General features: G+C 35.7%; 1 protein-coding gene across 1 annotated transcript in view; it reads left to right on the top strand.

Moving 5' to 3' along the window:
- Smp_133480 (forkhead protein/ forkhead protein domain,putative) overlaps positions 1 to 5,159 on the top strand; it is a gene marked incomplete at both ends in the record, with an annotated part of 32,855 nt that extends 27,696 nt beyond the window's left edge. Inside the window, one exon of the mRNA XM_018790512.1 lies at positions 4,960 to 5,159. Coding sequence (XP_018646241.1) covers positions 4,960 to 5,159 — 200 coding nt within the window. The remainder of the gene's footprint in view (positions 1 to 4,959) is intronic.
- Between the last annotated feature and the right edge of the window lie 18,670 nt (positions 5,160 to 23,829).

The raw sequence follows: 23,829 nt of genomic DNA on the forward strand, positions 1-23,829 counted from the left end.
TTCCAGTTAAAATTCATCATTTTCATATCTGCTTCTATTTCCCGACGTAATGTGTTCTTTCGCCTTCCTCTTTTCCGCTTCCCTTCTGGATTTCAAGTTAGGGATTGACTTGTAATGCACATTGGCGATTTCTTTAATGTATGTCTTATCCACTTCCAACGTCTTTTCCTAGTCTCCTCTTCATCTGGAAGCTGGTTTGTCCTCTCCCATAAAACGCTGTTGTTGATAGTATCCGGCCAGTGAATGTTGAGTATTTTGCGTAGACATCTGTTTATAAATACTTGTACCTTCCTGATGATGGTCGTAGTAGTTCTCCACGTTTCAGCTCCATATAGTGTTGTGAACAGAACACTGGTTGGAGACAATCGAATGTATTTAAGCAAAGATTACAGACTATCTCAATAAATTCTGATTACCAAACAATGAACAGTCAATTTGCAAATTAACAACCAATTGTTTCAATCTTCACTGTTTCTTCTCTTATTCCATTGCTCATGCATTTTCCAGACGTTTGCGTTTCATTTCAGTTCTTTCCTCATCGGTCTTCTGCCAAAATACATTCTATGTCTGACCCACACCATATACTACTTATATGGATATAAGTAGACCACACCACAATAGTAGGACTGTCTTGACGTTCATATTGAAGATTCTGACTTTGAAATTAGTTGACAGTTGTTTTGAGTTCCATATGTTCTTCAATGTTTGTGACGTGCGGTGTCCGAAATCTGATATTGATTCACGGTATGCTATGCGCTAACCCCCAAACTGGGTACTTGAATGAGAACACTAGAGTGAACAAGAAAATGTTTTAGACCATCGAATGAAATGTACAAATATTCATTAATATAAATATTATTTTATCTTTATGAAATTGACACGTTGCCTCAATGAAATGAACTTTAGCTTTAGGTGACTTCTAGTTGTCATCGAGTGACCTTTACATAAGGCTACTTCTGATTGGCTCTTCATATCATAGCTCTTTTATGCTAGTTTGGTATTTCTCGGTAAAACATGTATCCGTATATATATATTTAACAATTGACCTTCAACTTCTTTTGACGATAACAAAATCTTTCATAGTTGAAAGCATGAATCAATTGAAGCTAGACCACCATGGAAAACCTGCAATCACTAAACGGCCGTTTTGTCCTATTGTGGGACTCCTCAGCCGTTCAGACCCACGATCTCTCCTCGCAAGATTCGAACCCAGGACTTACCAGTCTCGCGCCAGAGCACTTAACCGATAGACCAGTGAGCTCGCATCCGATGGTGTTAATGTCACTAGATTATTCAGTTAGATCTTAATGCTTTATATTACTAAGTTCAATTAATTAGTAAACTAACATAATAGTTCTTTCTTTCCAATATCAGTAAAACAGTTGAAATGTATGACTTTCAATTAATGTACAATTTTAGAGTGGTTGCTATAATAAATTCCATGGATGTCAACAGTAAATGTAATAAATCTTTGGGGCTTACAATCGAATCTCACCAAAAAAGGCATACACACAAAGCATACAGTTATTCAATGAACAAGACAATATCTGAAAAGTATTAGGCATGTAGCTGTAAATAAATCCCCAAAATCAATAGCTCTGTAAGTGTTCGACATTGAATGGACTCATTTAGCTGAAGGTGCTTGGTCATACATCCACACCAGATCACGTTTTAGAACAGCTTGCTCAACATCTCCTGCCATCATTAGCCAGATTAAATCAGTCACATCTCAATATATTGATAACCCATCAAATATATTTTCCAAACTCCTCGCTTCTGACTTTTGATTAAAAGGGGTAGGCACGATTCGATTATAGAAGGTGTTACTTGTAAAGTGTTGTCAAACTACAATACCTGTAGTATCTTCAGGCATTTTAGACTTAATAGAACGCTATGAATAACCTCATTCTATCAGATTTTCTCTCGTCCAAAAACAAACAAACTACCTTCAATTGTCCATTCTAAGTCAACTTTATAACATCCATCCTGGAAATTGAGAGGATGAAAGGCGAATGTCCGGCGCTTTAACCGGGTTGGTGGACACGGAGGGTCCATCTAAGGGAGTTGGAAAACCCTCATTCCAAACCAATGGTGCACATGAACTCCAGTATCGTTAGGGAAAAAACGGCGTGTGAATCAATCGTTGGTCACCAGCTACCATGAGACCGCATCTCCTTACGATGCTCCATTGCCTTGTGGATCGGACCTTTAGATCAAAGGCTCCGGGTGTGGCCCCTTTAGAAAACCACCTGTTTCGGTTCGGGCACCTGAGCAGTATCACAACCCTCACACAAATCACTTTTTGATTTGTGTGGCGCATATATATCTGATGCCCCCTTATACCAATATTTATGTGTTTAAATAAGAAATAATCCTGGAAATATATAATCAGAATACTACTGATTGTTTAAACAAGAAATAATAATAATAAGCATCAGTATTATTTACAACATGTCCGAACTTGAATTGATAGTAAACAAACAAATTATAACTTATTACCATTATGGTTACTACTATTACTACTACTACTACTACTACGTTATTATTATTACTACTGATATTGTTATTAGTAGTAGTTTGTATATACCAATATCTAATTTCATATACTTTTCTTATCATCTAAAATTATAATTTAAAAAAAAGAGGTGAAATGTCAATAGTTTTTTTTTAGGCTAAAGAAAAATAAACCGAAAAAAATGACGCCATTTTCACACACACACACACACAAACTTCCATAACAAGTACCGACTATCTTTATGTATCATCACTTTATGTAAATTATTATTATTATTATTAAAGATTGACAGTAATATAAGGGGGGGGTAACGACTAGTAGTTATTCATCTAATTGACTATATCCATTTGAATAGGCCAATTCATTTATTCAACTACATTACTTGTCATTATGTTGTGATAATAGTGACAATGATATGCAGATATAACAAAACAATGACAGTATTAAGTGAGTATATTAGCCAAATATCGAGAAAAGAAAAAAACAAGAAAAAAAAGAAAAAAGAAGAGAAAAAAAGATTCAAAAAATTGGTTTCTCCAAGAGACAACGTTTTTTTCTTTTTTTTTTTGATTTTTTTTTTCAACATCCACTTATTTGGAATTTATTCTTCAAGTGTTTACATGTGTGTGTGTGTACGGGGGGTGTTTATGTGTCAATTTTTTTTGTTTTACAAATAAGTAGTATATTTGACATATTTCTACAACCATGGTCATGTGAAATTGGCATCTAGAAAAAGATGGAACTAAAATACAAAAAAAAGAAAGAAAAGAAGAAGAAGAAGAAGAAAGATAAAACACAAAAAAGAACAATCAGAAATGAAACCACTTTCATTTTAAATGTTGGTTTTTTACTAATCCGAAATCTGTCCTGTTTGACAAGCAACATTTTCATGTAAAATGGGTGTTACCCTTTTTTTTTGTTTTGGAAAGTATAAACGAGTTGCCATGTTCATCATCATAATTAGAATATTCATTGATATAAAACAAAAATACTTAAAAGTACATTAAAATATAAGTAATCAGTATAATCAAAGATGAATACTGGCTAGTAGTGGAAACCAGTTTGCAGCGCGTTTTGTCCTATTTGGGACTCGTCAACTTCATGTATCTGCATTACAGAGTTGATGTTCACTCTGTGAACTTGAACCCAATACTGTCGACTTCAAACACTATCGCGTTATCCACATAGCTACTGAGTCCTGATAACTATCTGGATTCCACTACTAGCCATTATCCATCTTTGCTTATAACGATTATGACTTCAAGCAATTTCGAGGCATTCCGCTCATTATGCCCATATACCAACGAGAGACTGATCAATTGCAGTCGTAAATAACAATGAGAAGATACAAGTAAACAACATCAAGTGAATTTAATCAGTATAATGTTTTATTATTCTATAGGTTTATTGGTAAGTTTTGAATTTTTATATTTTTATAGACTAAGATCCTATCTTAGTTAAAGGGCCAATAAAAACCACAAATCAGTGTATAGCTGACAGGTTATTTCAGAAGTTCCTATGAAAATTTATTACTAATGAAGCTTAACTATAACAAATGTCAGAAAGGTATGAAAGGTGGTAATGTCAAGTTACACATTCGTTTTACGGATAAGCACTTATTGAGTGACCTACAGTTCCTCGATTCGATCCATGATAAAGTAGTGAATGAACATAAGTGAACAGTACCATAGTAGACGAGACAGTTAACCAATGGTTCCTGGTTTTCAGTATATATATATAGACATATATTTTGGAAAACTTTTATCAAATTCTAGATAGTGTCTCTCTCATTCTACTTGATTGCTTTGATGTTACCATTGAGGAAGGCCCAGGACAGTGTGGGTTTGAGAATGCTGGTAGGCGGCCTATGTTCCATTGGGAGTAACAGGGGTAAGTAAGTAAGTAAGTAAGTAAGTAACATTGAGTGACAATCATTATAATCGCATCTCTTCCTGTTGAGAAATCGTCAAGTCGATGTATCCAAATAGGATGAAATGTATATTCTGGATTGCATTGTTATCCATTATCAACTATATTTATAAACAGCTATACTGATCAGTACTTCCTGATTTTTTCTCAGCTTGATTTTAGTTAAACCAGGTCTGCTGTGAGATATCAACTCACTGAAGACATGGGTGAATAGTTGCTCAACTTCATGGATTGGTTAAAGTTAGACATTAACACCGTTGGATGCCGGCTCAGTGGTCTATCGGTTAAGTGCTCTGGCGCGAGAGTGGTAGGTCCTGGGTTCCAGTCTATCGAGGTTGGATCGTGGATGAGCACTCCTGAGGAGTCCAATAATAGGATGAAACGGTCGCCCAGTGCTTCTAGATTTTCCATGGTAGTCTAACTTCAATTGATCCATGATTTCAACTATATAACATTACTAAAATCTCCATGAAACCTCCTTCTAATTGGAAGTTTTTGTTTATTCTTTATTCTAGGAATTTATCGATTTATCATGGAACATTTTCCATATTATCGTGATAATCGTCAAGGATGGCAAAATTCTATAAGACATAATCTTAGTTTAAATGATTGTTTTATTAAATTACCACGTGATAAAAGTAGACCAGGTAAAGGTAATTATTGGACATTATCAACTAATGCAGATGAAATGTTTGAACATGGAAATTATAGGTAAGAATGATTGTTTTCTTTTCTCATATTGATCAATGTTAATATTGTACCGTTGAACGTTAACCAAGTTGTTTTAATGGTCAGGTATTCAGTATATGATCTGAAATGATCTGGAATCCGTCCATGATGGAGGAGGGGAGTATACATTGGTCAATGTTAATATTGTACCATTGAACGTTGATCAAATGGTTTTAATGATTAGATATTCAGTATATGATCTAAAATGATCTGGAAACCGTCCATGGTAGAGCAGGGGAATACTCTAATGTCTTTGGAATTGCCTCTATCCAAAATCTTCACATTTCCCCAATCGAATATGTGTCCGCAGTCTTCCACGTGCATTGATATGAGTGAAAACATGTCATGGCGTTTGACTGCTAATTGATGTTCATTCAGGCGAAGATGAAGAGGGCTTCCGCTTTGTTCGATGTAGTGTTTGTCGCAGTTGGTACAATTTATTTTGTAGGTGATGTTTGGTTTGCATAAGATTGAATGAAGGGATTTTGTTGGTTTGTGAGGAACATCTATTCCGAAGGTTTTCAGCAATCTTGTTGTCGTTCCCGGTATACCTTTTATGTATAGTAAGGTGATCCTTTTGTTGATTTCTGTACTTAACTTCGTTTTTGATGATGGGTGCGGTTGGTATTTTTTTGTTGTTGATGAAATTGATTGGATAGCCGTACTTTTGGAGGATGGTTTTCAGGTACTTTTCTTCATTTTTTCGTACTGTAATTGTGTTGCAATGTGTCTTCGCCTTCTTGAACAAAGTTTGTACACAGTTGATTTTATGAGCTCCTGTGTTTTTGCTATTGTAGTTGAGAATTTGACCAGTGTGGGTCGGCTTCCTGCACACCTTACTCTCCAGTTTACTTATTTCGGTTCTGGTGATTAATATATTCAAGAATGATAGCTTGTTGTTCAGCTCTTGTTCCATTATGAACTTGATGTCGTTGAAGACGTTGTTGATCAGCTTGTAGGTGTTTTCTAGTTCATCCTTTTTGACGATGACGAATGTGTCGTCTACATAACGAACCCAAATTTTTGGCTTGATTGCCGGTAAAATCGCCGTATCTAGTCTCAGCATTACTGCTTCTGCGACAAGTCCTGATATTGGTAATCTCATTGGTGTCCCTTTTGTTTGCTCATAGATTTTGTTGTTGAATTGGAAATATGTTGTTAGGCATTAATCTATGAATTCTAGTAGAGTACATATATTCACTGCTGATCAGCATCATATTAAGAATGTACAGCTGTCAAACGACTAATTGATTTGTAATAGTGCAGTTTGTGATGAATACAGCTTATGAAGTTTTCTTCTTGTTTTGTAGATTATTGTCCGTTTCACGTCTTTCAATTCAACTGTAATTATAACTTCTTTATAGAAATAGAACCAAACAGTCTCTATAAATCCTCTGGTTTATTTAGTTCAGTTTCATTTACTTACTTACTTACCTACCAACCTTATTCTGGACTGTTCTTAACAGTTGCTCACAAGTGTTATTCATCTACCAAATGTCCTTCTTCAATTCTTTGTGCAATGTGTTTCTTTTGTTCTTTCTCTTTTACTTTTGTATTGATGTATTAAAGTTAGGGCTTGCCTTGTGACGCAGCATGATGATTTCTCCAGTATATATCCCATCCACCTTCAAGGTCATTTCATAGTTTCTCCGTAGATAACAGTTGACTTGTTTTCTATCAGAGTAGATTGCCGTTGATATTCTTTAGCTAATAACTTTGAAGTATCTTGCATAGATAACTATTTAAAAATACCTGTACTTCCTTAATGATGGTTGTAGTAGTTCTCCAAGTTCAAGCACTTTACAACTGAACTATCATAACGTTTGTGTTGAAAATTCTGACTTTAGTGTTAGCTGACAGTTGATTTAAGTTTTCAGTTAGTCGTCATTTGTAAGAATGCTCCCCTTGATTTACTAATCGGCAACTTCCCAACTTCATCAGATTCTCTTTGTTAATCTATTATGCTGACCACGTATGTAAAGGCTTCCACCTCTTACAGAGTTTTATCATAATCATTATAAACAAAGATGGATAGTGGTTAGCAGTGAAATCCAGTAAGCACGTTTCGTCCTATTTTGGACTCGTCAGCTGGATGTATATGGATCTCAGAGTTGATGTTCATTCTGAGACTCGAACCCAATACCGTTCACTTCAAACGTCATCGCATTATCCACTTAGTTACTGAGTGCTGATAGCCACTTTCTTGTGTAATGGGGTGAAGTTTAAATTCACTTGGTATTATTTGTTTGAATCTTCCTAATTGTTTGTTCTTTCCCTTAAATTGTATAATTCTCATGACTTTCTATGATACGTAGTTATTCTTCTTATGTAAATACATATTATCAATGACATTAATTTGATATGTGATTATTATATTTAAGAGTGATATATACTGAACATCGAATTTTAATGATTGAAATGATGTTTTCTTTTATAGACGCCGAAAAAGACGTACAAAATCTTCTATATTCATTACACCATCTTCTTCGTCGTCGTCGTCATCATCACCGCCACCACTCTTATCATCATCATCATCAACAGGGACAAATTTGTTAACATCAGCATATACAGCGACAGCATCGGACAATGGATCATTATCATCCATATCGAAACTAACAGAATTTATGAAATTATCTAAAGAATCTCAAGTACCAATAGAATCTGATATTCATTCGTCTACATCTTCTTCTTCTTCTTCTTCTCCTTCATCTTCTTGTTCTCTATCATCCTTTACTTCCACATCTGTTTCCACTACCTCCTCCTCTACTTCTCCGTCTTTATTTTCATCATCAATAGAATCTTGTTCATCAAGGATTATAAATGATCCAAATATACAACATTCATCATTATCTCAATGTTTTTATACACCACAGATGGATAAACAACCGTCATCATCAATAAATCTAATAGATGATTGTATATATTCTAAACATCCTTATTATTCAGATCATCCTTTGAATAATCAATTCAATATAAATTATCAACATTCACTTGTATATCCTACTAATATAAGTAGTATAAATAATGATGAACATCAACCATTAACAATGCTTAATGATACTAATAATATTCCATTGAATATGGATTTATATACGATTCATCAAAATCAATTATTATCTAATAATAATAATAATAATCAATTTATTACTGAATATTATTCATCGACGACAACAGCGTCATCATCATCATCATCATCGTCGTCGTCGTCGTCAGCATCGTCATCATCTTTAACATTATCATCACCATTCAATAACTGTTTACATTCATCTATGTCCAATAATAATAATAATAATACGAATAATAGTAATACCAATAATATTCTCATTAATTGTTTGCCAAATTTTTCCATTCAATCAATAATTGGCAATAATAATAATAGTAATAATCATGTAGATAATCAATATATATAATACTTTAACTGTTACTATCATTCTTCTTCATTTTTTTTCTTTTCTTTTTTTTCTTTTTTTCTATGATTGTTGTTGTTAAGTTTATTGTTGAATTAACTTAATTGTTTTAATGTTACATGGAATTTATAACATTTTCTATATTCCCTTTATATATATCCATATATCCATTGAACCTGTGATCTATTAGTGGTTTTGGTTTTTTTGCACATAAAGGTATCTTCTTCTTCTGTTTCATGACAATATTTCATCCTTGCTTACTTACTTACGCCTGTTACTCCCAATGGAGCATGGGCCGCTGACCACCATTCTCCAAACCACTCTGTCCTGAATCCTTCCTTTCTAGTTCTATCCAACTTTTGTTTATTTTTCTCATGTCTGTCTTTATTTCTCAGCGTAATATATTCCTTGGTCTTCCTCTTCATCTTTGACCTTCTGGATTCCATGTGAGGGCTTGTCTCATAATATTTCATAATGTATGAATAATTGAAGTTTGTTTGTTTGTTTTTTCTCTTATAAACCATAAAGTCACTTGAGAAAACTTTGTAAATTTAAAATATATAAATAATTATAACTATTTTGTTTTGTGAACTGAATGGTTTGGTCGTGGAGCTTTCATTGTTTACAATTCATTGATCACTGGGTGGTGATCAATGCCATGTGTGTCAAGTCCTTGTTAGTGCTGATCGAATGCTATCGATCAAGTTACAATGTGGCCACCAGTCTAGGTGGCTCGACACTGCGTGCACTATATATATTGAGATAAGATGGTGGTTGGAGGTGGTCAAAAGGAAATCCTGGACCCGGGTTTCACGCTACTTGGCGCTCGTCAGCAAGGTGTACCTGTAATCCTGAGGGAAGTGATGCTCCCTGGCGGATTCGATCGCGTGTCACTCAGCTTCACAGTCAGAGACGTTACCACTAAGCTGTTCGGACCGCGACCGACCTCCTGTAAGACTGAGATGTAATCACAATTGATTGATCACTGGGTGGTGATCAATGTCATGCGTGTCAAGTCCTTGTTCATTGTTCTTTTGAACGACGTCATCAGCATGAACTTAGGAGTATTTCCGAATGTCCTGATATGGTCGAGAGTGAGGAGGGCTCGTCCTCTCATTTGAAATGCTCTTACACGGCACGAGTATAGAGCCTCTACCAGGGAAGTCCTACTCACTGCCTTCTTGTGGCCCTACTTTTGTTTACGAAATTAAGAAGATGAAAAGCAAATAACTAGTGCTTCAACCGAGTTGGTGGACACGGTAAGTTCACCTAGGTGAGTTGGAAAACCTTGATTCCAAACCAACGATGCATATGAGCTCTAGTATCCTGAGGGAACAAATGGCGTATGAACCAATCATCGGTCACCGAGTACCATGGGACTGCATCTTCTTACGATGCTCCACTGCCTTGTGGATCAGATCTTTAAGTCAAAGGCTGCGGGTCTGGCCCTTTAAGAAAACCACCTGCTTTGGTCTGGACATCCGGGCAGTATCCCAGCCTTTACACAATTAAATGAAATGACAATTTTTGGCATGGCGCATATATATCTGGTGCTCCTTTGTACTACTATTTATGTGTTCAAATAAGATTAAATAAATAAACTTAGGGGTAGAAGTGAATTATTTAAATTTCTTCATATGTGGTTCACAGCTTGTGGTACACATCCACCTTAGTTACAAATCTTCTCCACCATTTCAATTATACCTATATGTAGAGTTCTTTTCACTGTTCAATAAAAGTATTATGTTCAGTTATTCATTTGTAATATATTTGTTCATAGTTTGCAGTTACTGTTCAGTTGTAACAAATAAATGATCAGATATATGTTTAGTATAGGAATTGGCCAATCATAATTTACAGTATTAGCCTTGAAGTTCTGAGTACAACTTAAAGATGAGTGACTGTAGTTGGGGGATGAGAATAGACTTCATTCTAGTTCGTAAGTTTGATCTTACACTTGGCAACTAGCAAAAATGGTACGAGAATTATTATCTATACTTCTGTAATTCATGATAGAGGGTATGTTTTGTATTCTGTCACTTTTTTGCTCACTTACTTATTTAATTACGCCTGTTACCCCTCGTCGAGGAGCATAGGCTGCTCACCAGCATTCTCCATCCAACTTTGTCCGCTTGTAGCTCTTCTAGAGTTACTGCCGGTCCCAAGCCCGGACAAAGGAGGAGGGTTGGGCATGGGGTTAGCGACCCCATCCCGTAGAAAAGCTAACTCGCTAAAAAAACGCTTACCAGAAAAAATAATTCCAACCATTTAAACTCTGCCCTGGGAGTTGAAGGAATAATTATGACGCCTCATGATGAAAGCCGAAATTTTTCGGAAGTCACGAGGCCGATGCACCTTCTAACAACCAGAAAAACACTCTTTATAGGTACATGGAACTCTATTTTTTGCTGGTTTACATAAAAAAATGTAAAGTTTTCCAAGACGAACATACTACTCCATCATGTTATGAACGTGTCAAATGTAGTACGGTCAGATACGATGGAAGAAAAATTACAACCCAGAAAAAGTCATACCTTCAATTAATTCTATAATAGAAATTATTCCAAAATATCCTTAAGTGATTGAATAAATAGATGAAAACACCACTGTAATTAGTGACTACGATACACTTAGATGATTAAACAACGTGTAGATTATCCCCAGTCAAAGTGGGTTATAAATTTAAAGCTATCTGCTTCTAGTTTTGATTTCCAGGTTGTCATTATCTGTATATAGCCTCTGTAAGGTAAGTCTTACTCACAGCCTTCTCGTGGTACCGATGTTGTTTATGAAATTGATAGGATGAAAAGCGAATTTTCGGTGCTTTAACCGGGTTGGTGAACACAGAGAGTCTACCTAGGGGAGTGGTAAAACCCTGAATCCAAACCAATGGTGCACATAGGCTCCAGGATCCTGATGGAACAAATGGCGTATGAACCAACCGCTGGTCACCGGCTACCATGGGACTGAATCTCCTCACGATGCTCTACTGCCTTGTGGATCAGACTTTTAGCTCTAAGACTCCGGGTGTGGCCCCTTAAGAAAACCACCTGCTTCAGTTTGGGCACCTGGTCAGTATCACAGCCTTCACACAAATAAAATGAGATTTGTGCGGCGCATATATATTTGGTGCCCCCTTATATCAATATTTATGTATTTAAACAAATAAATAGTTACAAAACAATCGATTATTATCATGTTTTAAGAATTAAATGTTGAATAGATTGTGAGCTTGTAATTTTGCCAGTTATCGTCGGAACTATAATATACACTATACTATATAATCTGAAGAAATGACTCTACCCAATTGTACTTAGTTATTCACCAGTTTGGTGGTGTAAATGTTGAATGATAACGTTGTTGTTAAGATTTGAAATCAGACGATCTAAGATGGTCATTGAAATAGTGGAAAAGATTAGTAGCTTAGGTGGGTTATTTTGATAGGGTTTAGTTCTCTGAGCTGGATGATTTGGTCGTGAAGCTTTCATCATTCTTCTGAAAGACATCATCAGCACAAAATCCTACCTGAAGTGCTGATGATTTCGTTCAGAAGATTGATGAAAGCTCCACAATCAAACCATCCATCTCAGAGAACAAAACTCCACCAAGATTGTCACTGTCGCTTTAAGTATAGGCTGTGTATTATACATCCGCTTAATCATCTAATTTACATCGGGTAAAGTGTTTTTTCATTTTTCATGTGAAGAACAGAACTTTTTCTCATTATAGTCAATTATGTTTAACCTATAGAGCAATTGTTGTCTTTAATTCGTTAAAGGATGAAACATGTATCCATCTATTTTATAACTCACCAGTTGAATTCTTCCCGACCATTGCTGCTACCTTGACGTAGTGGTCGGGATTGCCTATCGTGATCAACCAATCGAGCTATACTGGCTGTAACAATCGTTCCTCAAGGTCCTACCATGCCAGGCATGTCGGTTGAAGAGCAGTAAGACTAAAAGCAGCAAACCCAAGGTCCAAAGGCGAAGTCGTACTGATGACCGTACAGAAGTGTGACAGCAGTAAGGTGTTTCCTTCAGACAACCAGAATAACAGCGACGCTGCCTTCCCACAAGGAGGGTTTGGGTTAGAAAAGGTTGACCCTAAAAATGCACACCTCGCCTTATCCTACGGATATCCGTATCCGGCGGTAAGGTCATTTGAAGAACGGAGCTAACACAGAAATTACTTACAAAGAGTGCGTGTGTGACCGACCACAAGCAGTTGTCCCTTAGGTACTGAGGTCACGCTCTCAGGTCACTATGACCACTTCCAATCCAATTTCCTTTTCAGGTACCTCTGGAAGAACCCTTCCACGGTGTGGGCAGCCGGGAACTGATAACTGCCCTCATACCTCTAACAGCACTCAAGATCACTGTATTCATAATCAATCCCCTTCTTCAGTTCCTACGCTGACTGACTGACTGAATTCTTCCATGTGTCTACAAGAAAATTTGCCTTTTATGGATTACAATAATTAAATTGTATTAGATAATGAGTATTGTATTGTGCCGATGTAAATTGAATAATCATTGAAAATCTGGAAACACTAGACGGTCATTCTTTGCACGTATAAGACTTTCCAGTAGTTTATATCAACGACCCCCCATTTCAACGCTTGACGTCTAGACCCAATGGCATCGAAGTCTTTAGATTCATTCCTTTATGTGGTTAGGTGAGTATTCACACATTTATGTTTCATGGTAAACTTTAGGTGAGTGTTTAAATGATTTGAACAATACACTTTTTGTAAGTGTATCATACCAACCACTTTCAGTCATTTCCCGATTATTAATTAGATAACTTCTTCATATTAGAGTGCTATTCGTAATATATATTTTGGTCTAAGTGCTAACCCTCACTACATTCTTTTATTCTTTCTCTTTAATGTCTTTTATGCTATAAGAGCCTCTTCATACCAGATACTTACTTACCTACTTACACCTGTTACTCCTCGTGGAGTAGCACTGGCCGCCCATCAGTTCTGGTTAGTGTTTTTTTAGGAGGTTAGTTTTCTACAGAATGGGGTCGCTAACCCCATCCGTGCCCAACCCTCCTAGTTTACCTGGGCTTAGGACCGGCAGTAACTCTATAATAGCTACAAGCGGAGTTTCATACCAGATAGTTAAGAAAAACTCCAACCGCTTAAAATGAATTCTATACTGAGCAGTATATAACCAAAGTTACAGATAACTACATCCTATTCAATGTTATTTCTATCTTTAAGCTGAATTCCCACTGTGAAAAAAGAAAACAAATTTTCATAAGTATAGACGGTAGGAGTGAATGTGTAAATCAGACTAATTTGTGGGGGGGGCAGTCCCTAAATGATCTGTGTTTGTTTTTTTTGTTTTTAAGTGTCTATACAATATCTATACAGTATCGTTACCATTATCACAACCAATATAACTAAGATTTTATTGGAAGGGGGGAAGAGGGGGGGTGGTCGAGACGAATTAAGAATAAATGATTTATGCATTATTATATTATCAGGATTTAAGTTATTGTATATCCATGTAAAGAGTAACCAATTAATATCTTCTTATTATAGAGTTTTTAATATAAAATACATAGACAATAACAATAGTACTACTACTACTAGTAATAATAGTAGTATTGGTTCCCTTCACATTTTGTATTCAGTCGTCAGTCTAAGTGTAAATTTATGTATTGGGTATATGTTCATTTATTTATATTGTTTGTATGTGATAGTACAAATAAATAAATAAATAAATTGACTATATAAATACATGTATATTAGTAGTATAGTAGTAGTAGTAGTAGTAGTATAACCCCTATATATAAACATTAGAATATTGTCATAACATATGGAGACATCGAAATGAAATACATTTTTTTAAAAGGGAACTATAAAATGTAAAAGGGTCTATTTGGTTTCTGTGTTTTTTTCGGGGGGGGGGAGGAGAAATTTTTTTGTGTGAAAATTATGATAAATATTATTGATTTGTGTGGATTAATTCAAATAATAATAATACACGATAACTCATAAATCTCTAAACAAGAAAAAATTAAAAAAAAAAGAAGGAAACCAAGTCAATTCAAGAGGGGGAGGTTGGATAGAAAAATGAACTAAAGTGAACATTTGAAACTGCAAATAAAAACTTCATTCAGATATCTGAAATAAGATAGTGATTGGAAGAGATCAATAGGAAATCTTGGACCCGGGTTTCATGCTACTTGGCACTTGTCAGTAAGGTGTACCTGGAATCTTGAGGGAACTGGTGCTCGTTGACGGATTCAATCCCATATTACCTAGCTTCAAAGTCGGAGATGTTACAAGTGAGCTATCTGGGCCATGACCGACCTCCTGTAGGATTGAGATATAATCACAATTGATTGATCATTGAGTGGTGATCAATCTCATGCGTGTCAAGTCCTTAGTGCTGATCGAATGCTATCGATCAAGTTGCAGTATGGCCACTAGTCTAGGTGACTCGATAGTGCGTGCACTATGTTGAAATAAAATAGTGGTTGGAGGTGGTCAACAGGAAATCCTTGACCCTGGTCGAGCCACCTAGACTAGTGGACACATTACAACTTGATCGATAGCATTTGATCTATACTAAGAAGGACTTGACGCACATGACACTGACCACCACCCAGTGATCAATCACATGTGATATGTGAAAACAATGCATTCGTATTTTAGACTAAATTTAATTAAGAAATTATCTAAAATTGAAGAGTTCTGAACACATATTTAATCTTAATTCCAATGGATTATTCAGTAGTATGTACTCATTGTTACGGCTAACAATTATACCCAGAAATAAAAAAGGCAAGAGTGTTACCATTTAGATCTTAACTGCGCGTGCTACCCCACGTAGAGGAGCATAGGCTAGCATTGACTAGCATTCTCTATCCTACTCTATCATGGATAATCATTTTTAATTGTTTCCAGTTGCTATTCATCCTTTTGGTGTCTGTTTCCAATTCCTTACTTAGTATGTTCTTCGGTCTTTCACTTTTCTGTTTCCTTTGAGGTATCCAAATTGATGCTTGCCTCATGATGCAGTATGGTAGTTTCTGCAGTGTATGCCTTATCCACCTCCAACGTTTTTTTTTGGACGTAATCGGCAGAAAACATCGAAGTTAGGTTATCACTGATAGTTTACACTTGTCAACATAGTGTATTGATAACATTAACTGTAATTTGTAACTTCAACTTAAAACTGTAAATCGTGATTGTTATTTCTCTCACACAAATTGATAACCATGTTTAGAGCATGATAAATAAGTGAGTGAACTTCATTAATATCGTTTTGACGTTGTTTGAAAGTTACCCTAAAATTATAATCTCACTTCATAAACTTATAATTAAACAAGTTTCGTACTATCTGGGAGTTGTTAGTTGGACGTATTTATGTTCCAGAGTTTGAGTCCCAGAATGAACATTAACTCTGAGATCCATGTACATCCAGCTGAAGAGTCCTAAATAGGACGAAACGTACATCCTTGATTCTACTGGTAGCTACAATCTATCTCCGCCTATAAGACTTGTGATTTAAAGTAATATCGAGGTGATCTTCACAACATACACATATGCCAATATGAGACTGATCAATTGCAGTCTTAAACATCGATGAGAAGATTCAAAGAAACGATACAAAGTACATTATCACTAACCTATTTTGACAATAACGATGCTTAAGATCAGGTTGCCATAACTTTCCTGTTGAAAATTGAAAAAAGTCATGGGATACATTACAATTCCTTGTGAATGCTCTCTTCCAATTGTTTCTATGGTCTGATATCCATTTAAAAACGGTAAAAATTTTAATGTATAAGATGATTTTTCCCTGTTTAAAACTTATCATCTAAAATGTAGTTATTAGCTGAAATTCTTCATTGAGGGTAAAACTGTTGAAGACGTTAGATCCCCAGAACTCAGTCATAAAACGTCCTAATTTTGTAATCTTATTCTGAATATTTAAACTTTATGTTTTCGCGCCAACAGACACTAAGTTGACTTACAGCTTACATTTCCTACTCGGAAAACTTTGACTATCATCTGTTGACAGATTTTTTTAGTACGCTATTTTGTGACTCTCCCAAGAGCGCTTTATTTGTGTGCATAGTGACCTCGTATTTTCTGAGTGATTGTAGAATACATTCTCTACGCCTCATCAAGAATTCATGATCTAGTTTGCAGGGCACGAGGACAACGGATTAGGGTAGCGCAATGTGTCACTGTGTCATTGACCTTCGTTCCGTTTACCGAGTAAGGTGAACACTCAATCGCTTCAACCATATCAAAAACGCATTTGTTGAATTTCATTTACAGCTAGTGCAGTGATGTAGAACACTAGTAGGTACAATCGAATGTATTAGAATACAAAATTATAGAATATTTTAGTGAAATCTGAGAACCATACAGTGAATACATAGTTTACAAACTGTCAGTCGATTGTAGCAAACTGGACTGTTTCTTTTGCGAATATCAGTCAATCATCTCAGACTTCATTATCGCTGCATTTCCATACCAATTGTTTTCTGTTCTTTTTCTTTCTTCCTCGATCTTCTTGAACTTCTGCTGCCTTCTATTCTATTCCTAACTAGCGTTATATACTACTCATGACGACATAACTAGCACACATCACACTATTATTATTCATACTTAAGATCATTTTTATTTTCTCTTTTGAAGTAACTTATATTGTTTGTACTTAATACATGTTTAGAGTTTACCCAATCTCATTTAAATGTTATATATCCACAGGATCTGGTTTTTCAAATGGGTGACATAACATAATTCGATTCAAAACTGTAACTAAGCAGTCAAAACTATGATGATTTATTAGTTACACCTATGATTCACATAATTTTAGTTTAGGAGACAGAATACACATCAAAATACACAATAGTTTTTATATAATAATAATTATTATCTAACCTAAAGATTGAATATATCCTGGTTAACGTTTTTTCTTATAACAAGATTGTTTTTCTACAGGAGAAGGAGGGGGTTACCGATCCCTTGTCCAACCCCCCACCACCTTTACTTGGACTTGGGAACAACAGTTTAGTCACTAACTGAATTGTCTTGTAACAATAAATAATAAGACGCCAAGTTCATGTTTCCCTTTTTTTCTAATATACAATAAACATAGTAATGTTGCTTACACATCATGTGAATAAAACTAGAAAAAGCAAGATGATTTATATATATACTACTTATAAATAGAATGAATTAAATTATTTATATAATAATAAATGATATCGTATTGTATTAGTTATGAAAATAAACATAAAGTGATTTAACTACTCATTAGTAGATGCTTACATATTACATAAAATTACTTACTTACTTACTCCTGTTACTCCCTACGGAGCATAGGCCGCCGACCGGCATTCTCCAACCTACTCTGTTCTGAGCCTTCCTTTCTAGTTCTATTCAACTTTTGTTCATTCTTCTCATGTCTGTCTCCATTTCTCGGTGTAATGTGTTCTTTGGTTTTCCTCTCCTCCCTTGACCTTCAGGATTCCATGTGAGGACTTGTTGTGTGCTTTCCTCTATGTGTATCTCATCCACATCCAGCGCTTCTTCCTGATTTCTTCCTCCACTGAAATCTGGTTTGTTGTCTCCCACAGTAGAATGTTGCTGATAATGTCTCGTCAACGGATCCGCCTGTAGCGCCTTCCGGGGGATAGTGCCGGTCCCGAACCCGGATAAAACAGGAGGGTTGGGCATGGGGTTAACGACCCTATCCCATAAAAAACGAACTCTTTAAAAAACACTAACCATGAAAAAGCTATTCAACCTTCTCTTCATATTTTATTTCAAACTGAGTTTATAAAGTACATAATCATTCACTTTGTTTATCTTCATTTGATTTGTACAAAATGTAAATAATGGTAACAAAAAAAATTTGTAAATGAGGGTAACCCTTTTTTTCTCCAGCTTCCTGATTTCTTGTGGCTTTTTTTCTCTTTTTTTTTACAAATTTCTTCCAGACTTTCCTTTTTTTCTTTTTTCTTTTTGTTGCCAACTAAGTAGATTTCCCATCGAACTGATTATTTGTTTATTTATAAGAATCATTTATACTTTATAAAAACAAAAATAAACAAAGAACAATGACACTTTGTATATTAATTAATTTACTTTGTCATTTAGACATATTTTGGCGCCTATCTACATACACATAGATATATAGATTATATAAACAAAATATTAAATATGAAAATAAACATGGAAACAGTGAAAGTACATAGGGATTCATAGTTCCCTTATTTTTTTTGGGGGGGGAAGGGGGTGGCGATGGGGATAAGATTGAAGGGAATATGATTAACAGAATTAGTAAATGGTAATATACATAAATACATGAAGTTGATGGATGTCTTTTTTTAAATCTTGTTTAATTTAAACACAAAATGATTTGTCATTGTTAAGTAGATCAATGTTCAATACTAAGAAATGAATATAATGACTAAATATATATACATAAGACAATGGAATAGAACTACTTACTTAAAGGTCATTAAATGCCCTGGTACGGATGAGAGTGAGGAGAATCCTCTCTCCCTCTTCAAATGCTCTCACATGACTACGCGTATATAGCCTCAGCTAGCGAAGTCCTACTCACTGACTTCTCGTGCCAGGGATGTTGTTTACGAAATTGAGAGGACGAAAAGCGAGTGTCCGTTGCTTTAACCGGGTTGGTGGACACAGAAAGTTCAACTAGGGGAGTTGGAAAACCCTGATTCTAAACCAATGGTGCACATGGGTTGGCTCTAGTATCCTGAGGGAAAAATGGCGTATGAACCAATTGCCGGTCACCGGCTACGATGTGACTGCATCTCCTCACGATGCTCCACTGTCTTGTTGATCAGACTTTCAGGTCAAAGATTCTACTTAAAGAATATAAAGGGATAGTTTGTTATATCAAGTATTTGATGGTTGAATTCCCTTGGTATTGTTTACTTGAATTTTCCCATGGATGTTTAGGACTGCAATTGATCAGTTTCTCTCTTATTGGCATATATGCATCCTGTGCAGACTACCTTGACATTGCTTTAAGCCACAAGTATTATAAACAAAGATGAATAGTGGCTAGTAATAGAATTCAGGACTCGTGTTTCGTCCTATTTGAGACTCATCATCTAGGTGTACCTGCATCTCAGAGTTGATGTTCACTCTGGCACTCGAAACAAGTATTTTTCGCTTCAAGATTCAGATAAACAATAATAATTGAATTTAAATTTCACCTTGACCTTGCCTTAAGCCACAAGCTTTATAAACAAAAATGAAAGCGAACGGTACTGGGTTCGAGCTCTGAACTATATAAATCGAAATTATAATAATATTTCCCAAAATTATATTAGAAGCTTCATAGACAAACAAACTACTCATCTGACAAAACATAACAATGTTAACAAACGGTCATACATTTGATCTTGTTTAATGTGAGAGGGACAATTTACTATTGACTTATAAATCTTATTAAACCTACTATAAGCTAATTATTGATATTCAATATTCAATAGTTTGTTTTATTTATTCAAAATAAAAAGTTGCGCTTAAATGAATCAATGTGAATTTAAACTTCACCCTAATGAACCAACAGGTGACTGTCAGGACTCAGTAAGTAAGTAGATAATGTGATAATGTTTGAAGTGAACGGTATTCAGTTCGAGTCCCCAAAGTGAATATCAACTCTAAGACGTAAGTACATCCAACTGACGAGTCCAAAATGGGACGAAATGCGCTTCTTGTATTCCATTTTCTAGCCGTCATTCATCTTGGATTATTTCATGGTTCATTTTCATTTTGTAACCTAAGTTTATCATAAATTCATTCAGTATTGTTTGTTTGAATCTTCCCATCGATTTGTTAGGACTGCAACTGGTCAGTCTCTAATTGGTATACGTGCATAATGTGCGTATTGCTTCGATATAGCCTTAATTCAAAAGCATGGTAAGCAGAGATGAATTTAATGAATTTAAACTTCACCTCATCGCACAAGCAAGTGGCTGTCAGGACTCAGTGGCCGAGTGGATAACGCGATGGCGTTTGAAGCGAGGTTACTGGGTTCGAGTCCCAGAGTGAACATCAACTCTGAGATGCAGGTACATCCAACTGACGAGTCCCAAATAGGACGAAACGCGCTTCCTGGATTCCACTGCTAGCCACTGTCCATCTCTGCTTACTAAGTTTATTATGTTATTTATTATTGTTATTGGAATGTGAAACAGTGAATACAAAAATCATTAACTAGTTGAAGAAAACAAACAAATTCTGATAGATATCAATATAGATGAACATATCAATGTTTCTATGATGTAGAGGTTTGTGTTACCTATTAGATGATAGGGGTCTTAGGAGGGTGTTACATATTACAAAGTGTTGATAGGATGAAAAAAGAGGTAGAGAACTTAATGAAGGTAATTAAATGCATTTTTTAGTCACTATTAGACTAGAAAAGGGTGTCAAATAAATATTCTAACTTAAGTATAAGTAAGTGTGGATGTATTTGCATGTGTGTGTGTGCATGAGAAAGAGAGAAAGAAAGAAAGGGAGATTATGTGAGATGAAGTCAACAAAAGTAGATATGAAAAAGGTAGAAAGTTACCATGGATTATTTATCCAAAAATAAAACATATACATTGAATAAATTGTTATAAATGGAACTTTTTGATTCGCTTATTGTAAATGGCGCGAAATAATATTCAAATTAAAAATAGACAAATAAAAAATTGGTTAAGTGCTCTGGCGCGAGACTGGTAGGTACTGGGTTCGAATCTCGCGAGGCGGCATCGTGTATGCGCACTGCTGAGCAGTCCTACAATAAGACAAAACAGCCGTCTAGTGCTTCCAGGTTTTCCACGTTAGTCTAGCTTCAATTGACTCATGATTTTAACTAGGAAAATACTGAAATCTCCACAAAAATCCCTTCTGAATTCAATAATTACAATATCATTATTAAACTGTAGTGAACAAGAACATGAGTGGGGAAAAAGCGAATGTATTTGACACGTCAATTACAGACTATCTCACTAAAGCCTGACAACCATACAATAAACAGTTAATTTGCTCTCCGTTCCCGTTCTTTCGTTATTGATCTTCTACAGAAATACATTCAATGCTTGACCATCGTTATATACTACTTATATGGATATAAGTAGCCAAAACCACACTACTATTCTCATACAATTCATATTCTAAGAAAAATCTTGAAATGTTCTTTTATGTATTTCACTAAATATATAGAAAAAGGTGCTTTTTCATAGAATTAGTTCAGTAGCCAGAACCTAAATAATATTTTAATAGTCACTGGTTACCAAAAAATCAATGTTAATATCATGACCATATAGGACGTTAGTTATAGTCTGAAAAGTTCATTCATAAACGTCTTACACTATGATATTGATTAACATGAGTTTGGATAATACAGAAAGCAAATGTTTCTTAACTTGTGAATTCCAACCTGCATTAAAACTTGAATTACTGTTTCTTATCGATTGCTTCCCTGCCACCTAGAAATAGTTTCAAGGTGTATTTATCGTTGCCCCAAATGCCCTGGTACGGCGGAGAGTGGGGAGAGTCCACTCTCTCTCTCCAAATGCTCTCACTCAGGTGGCTATGAGTACACAGCCACTGCCACGGAAGTCCTACTCACTGCCTTCTCGTGGACGGGGTGCTGTTTACATAATTGAGAGGACAAAAAGCGAATGTCCAGCGCTTTAACCGGGTTGGTGGACACGGATAGTCCACCTAGGGGAGTTGGAAAACCCTGATTCCAAACCAATGGTGCACATGGGCTCCAGTATCCTGAGGGAAAAAGTGGCGTATGACCCAATTGCTGGCCACCGGCTACCATGTGACTGCATCTCTTTACGATGCTCCACTGCCTTGTGGATCAGACCTTTAGATCAAAGGCTCTGGGTGTAGCCCCCCTAAGAAAACCACTTGCTTCAGTTTGGGCACCTGAGCAGTATCACAGCCCTCACACAAATTAAATGAGATTTGTGCGGCGCATATTTATCTGGTGCTTCCTTGTACCAATATTTATGTGTTGAAATAAAATAAAATAATAAGTTTTTACCGTTAAATTTTATAATTTTAATAGTTCAGATCATGAATCAATTAAAGCTAGACCACCATGGAAAACCTGAAAGCACTGGATGACTGTTTCGTCCTATTGTGGGACTGCTCAGTAGCAGTGAGCATCCTCGATCCCGCCTCACGAGATTCGATCCCAGTGGAATTGAACCAGGTCTGTTGTGAGATAGTAACTCATTGAAGACATCGGTGGATGTGTCGCTCAGTTTAGTGAATTGGTCGAAGTTAGTCATCAACACCGTTGGATGACGGCTCAGTGGTCTATAAGTTAACCGCTCGCAAAACTAGTAGGTCCTAGGTTTGAATCTCGCGAGGAGGGATTGTGGATACGCACTGCTGAGGAGTCCCACAACAGAACGAAACGGTCGTCCAGTGCTTCCAGGTTCTCCATGGTGGTCTAGCTTCGATTGATTCATGATCTCAACTATTAAAATTACTATAATATCCACAAAACCCCTTCTGATGTTAAATTTTCTGTTGAATAATGATCAATGAAAATCAATATTTTACATTGGAAAGAAAATATTTATTCCGACTAATACTACAGGCTGAGTAATTGTTTCTTTGAGTCAGATGATAGTTACTTCAATAGTTTGCTTGCATCTGATCATAAGACTCACTCAAACACTTACTTCAATCACCTGATTGTCCTTGATTTGATTGCAATGATAGATTCAACGACGTTTATGAGATCAATCTATTGACAATACAATTTACAAAACTGAGAAACCGATTAGGTATTTACTACGGCATCATTAGAATTCAAGCTAATGATGGAAACTAACTTGAGCTCTTGACTACTTACGGATCATAGATAGTTAATAATAATACGATCCGTCTGTCCATCAACAAAAGACATACATTGATACATTGATACATTCAACCTAGAGGTAACATGATTTATCTGAGCTAAAGTAAGATTATAGCGACCGAAAATATAAGTGGTGATTTGTAAAATGCTTGAGTAAGTATTGTAAGTTGACCAGCTTATTTCCAGAACATTTCTGGTGACTGTTTGAAATAAAAAAAATAGAAGTGGACGCTTGATTTAAACCCTCAAGTCCTTAGCTGAAGTTGTAATGACTATCTACATTTATCTTGAATATACATTCAATGTCAGAAAGTAAAAGAAATCAAACTGAGTTGAAGATTTTCTTTCTTATACT

The sequence above is a fragment of the Schistosoma mansoni genome (assembly GCF_000237925.1).
Source record: "Schistosoma mansoni, WGS project CABG00000000 data, supercontig 0080, strain Puerto Rico, whole genome shotgun sequence".
Classification (NCBI taxonomy): domain Eukaryota; kingdom Metazoa; phylum Platyhelminthes; class Trematoda; order Strigeidida; family Schistosomatidae; genus Schistosoma; species Schistosoma mansoni.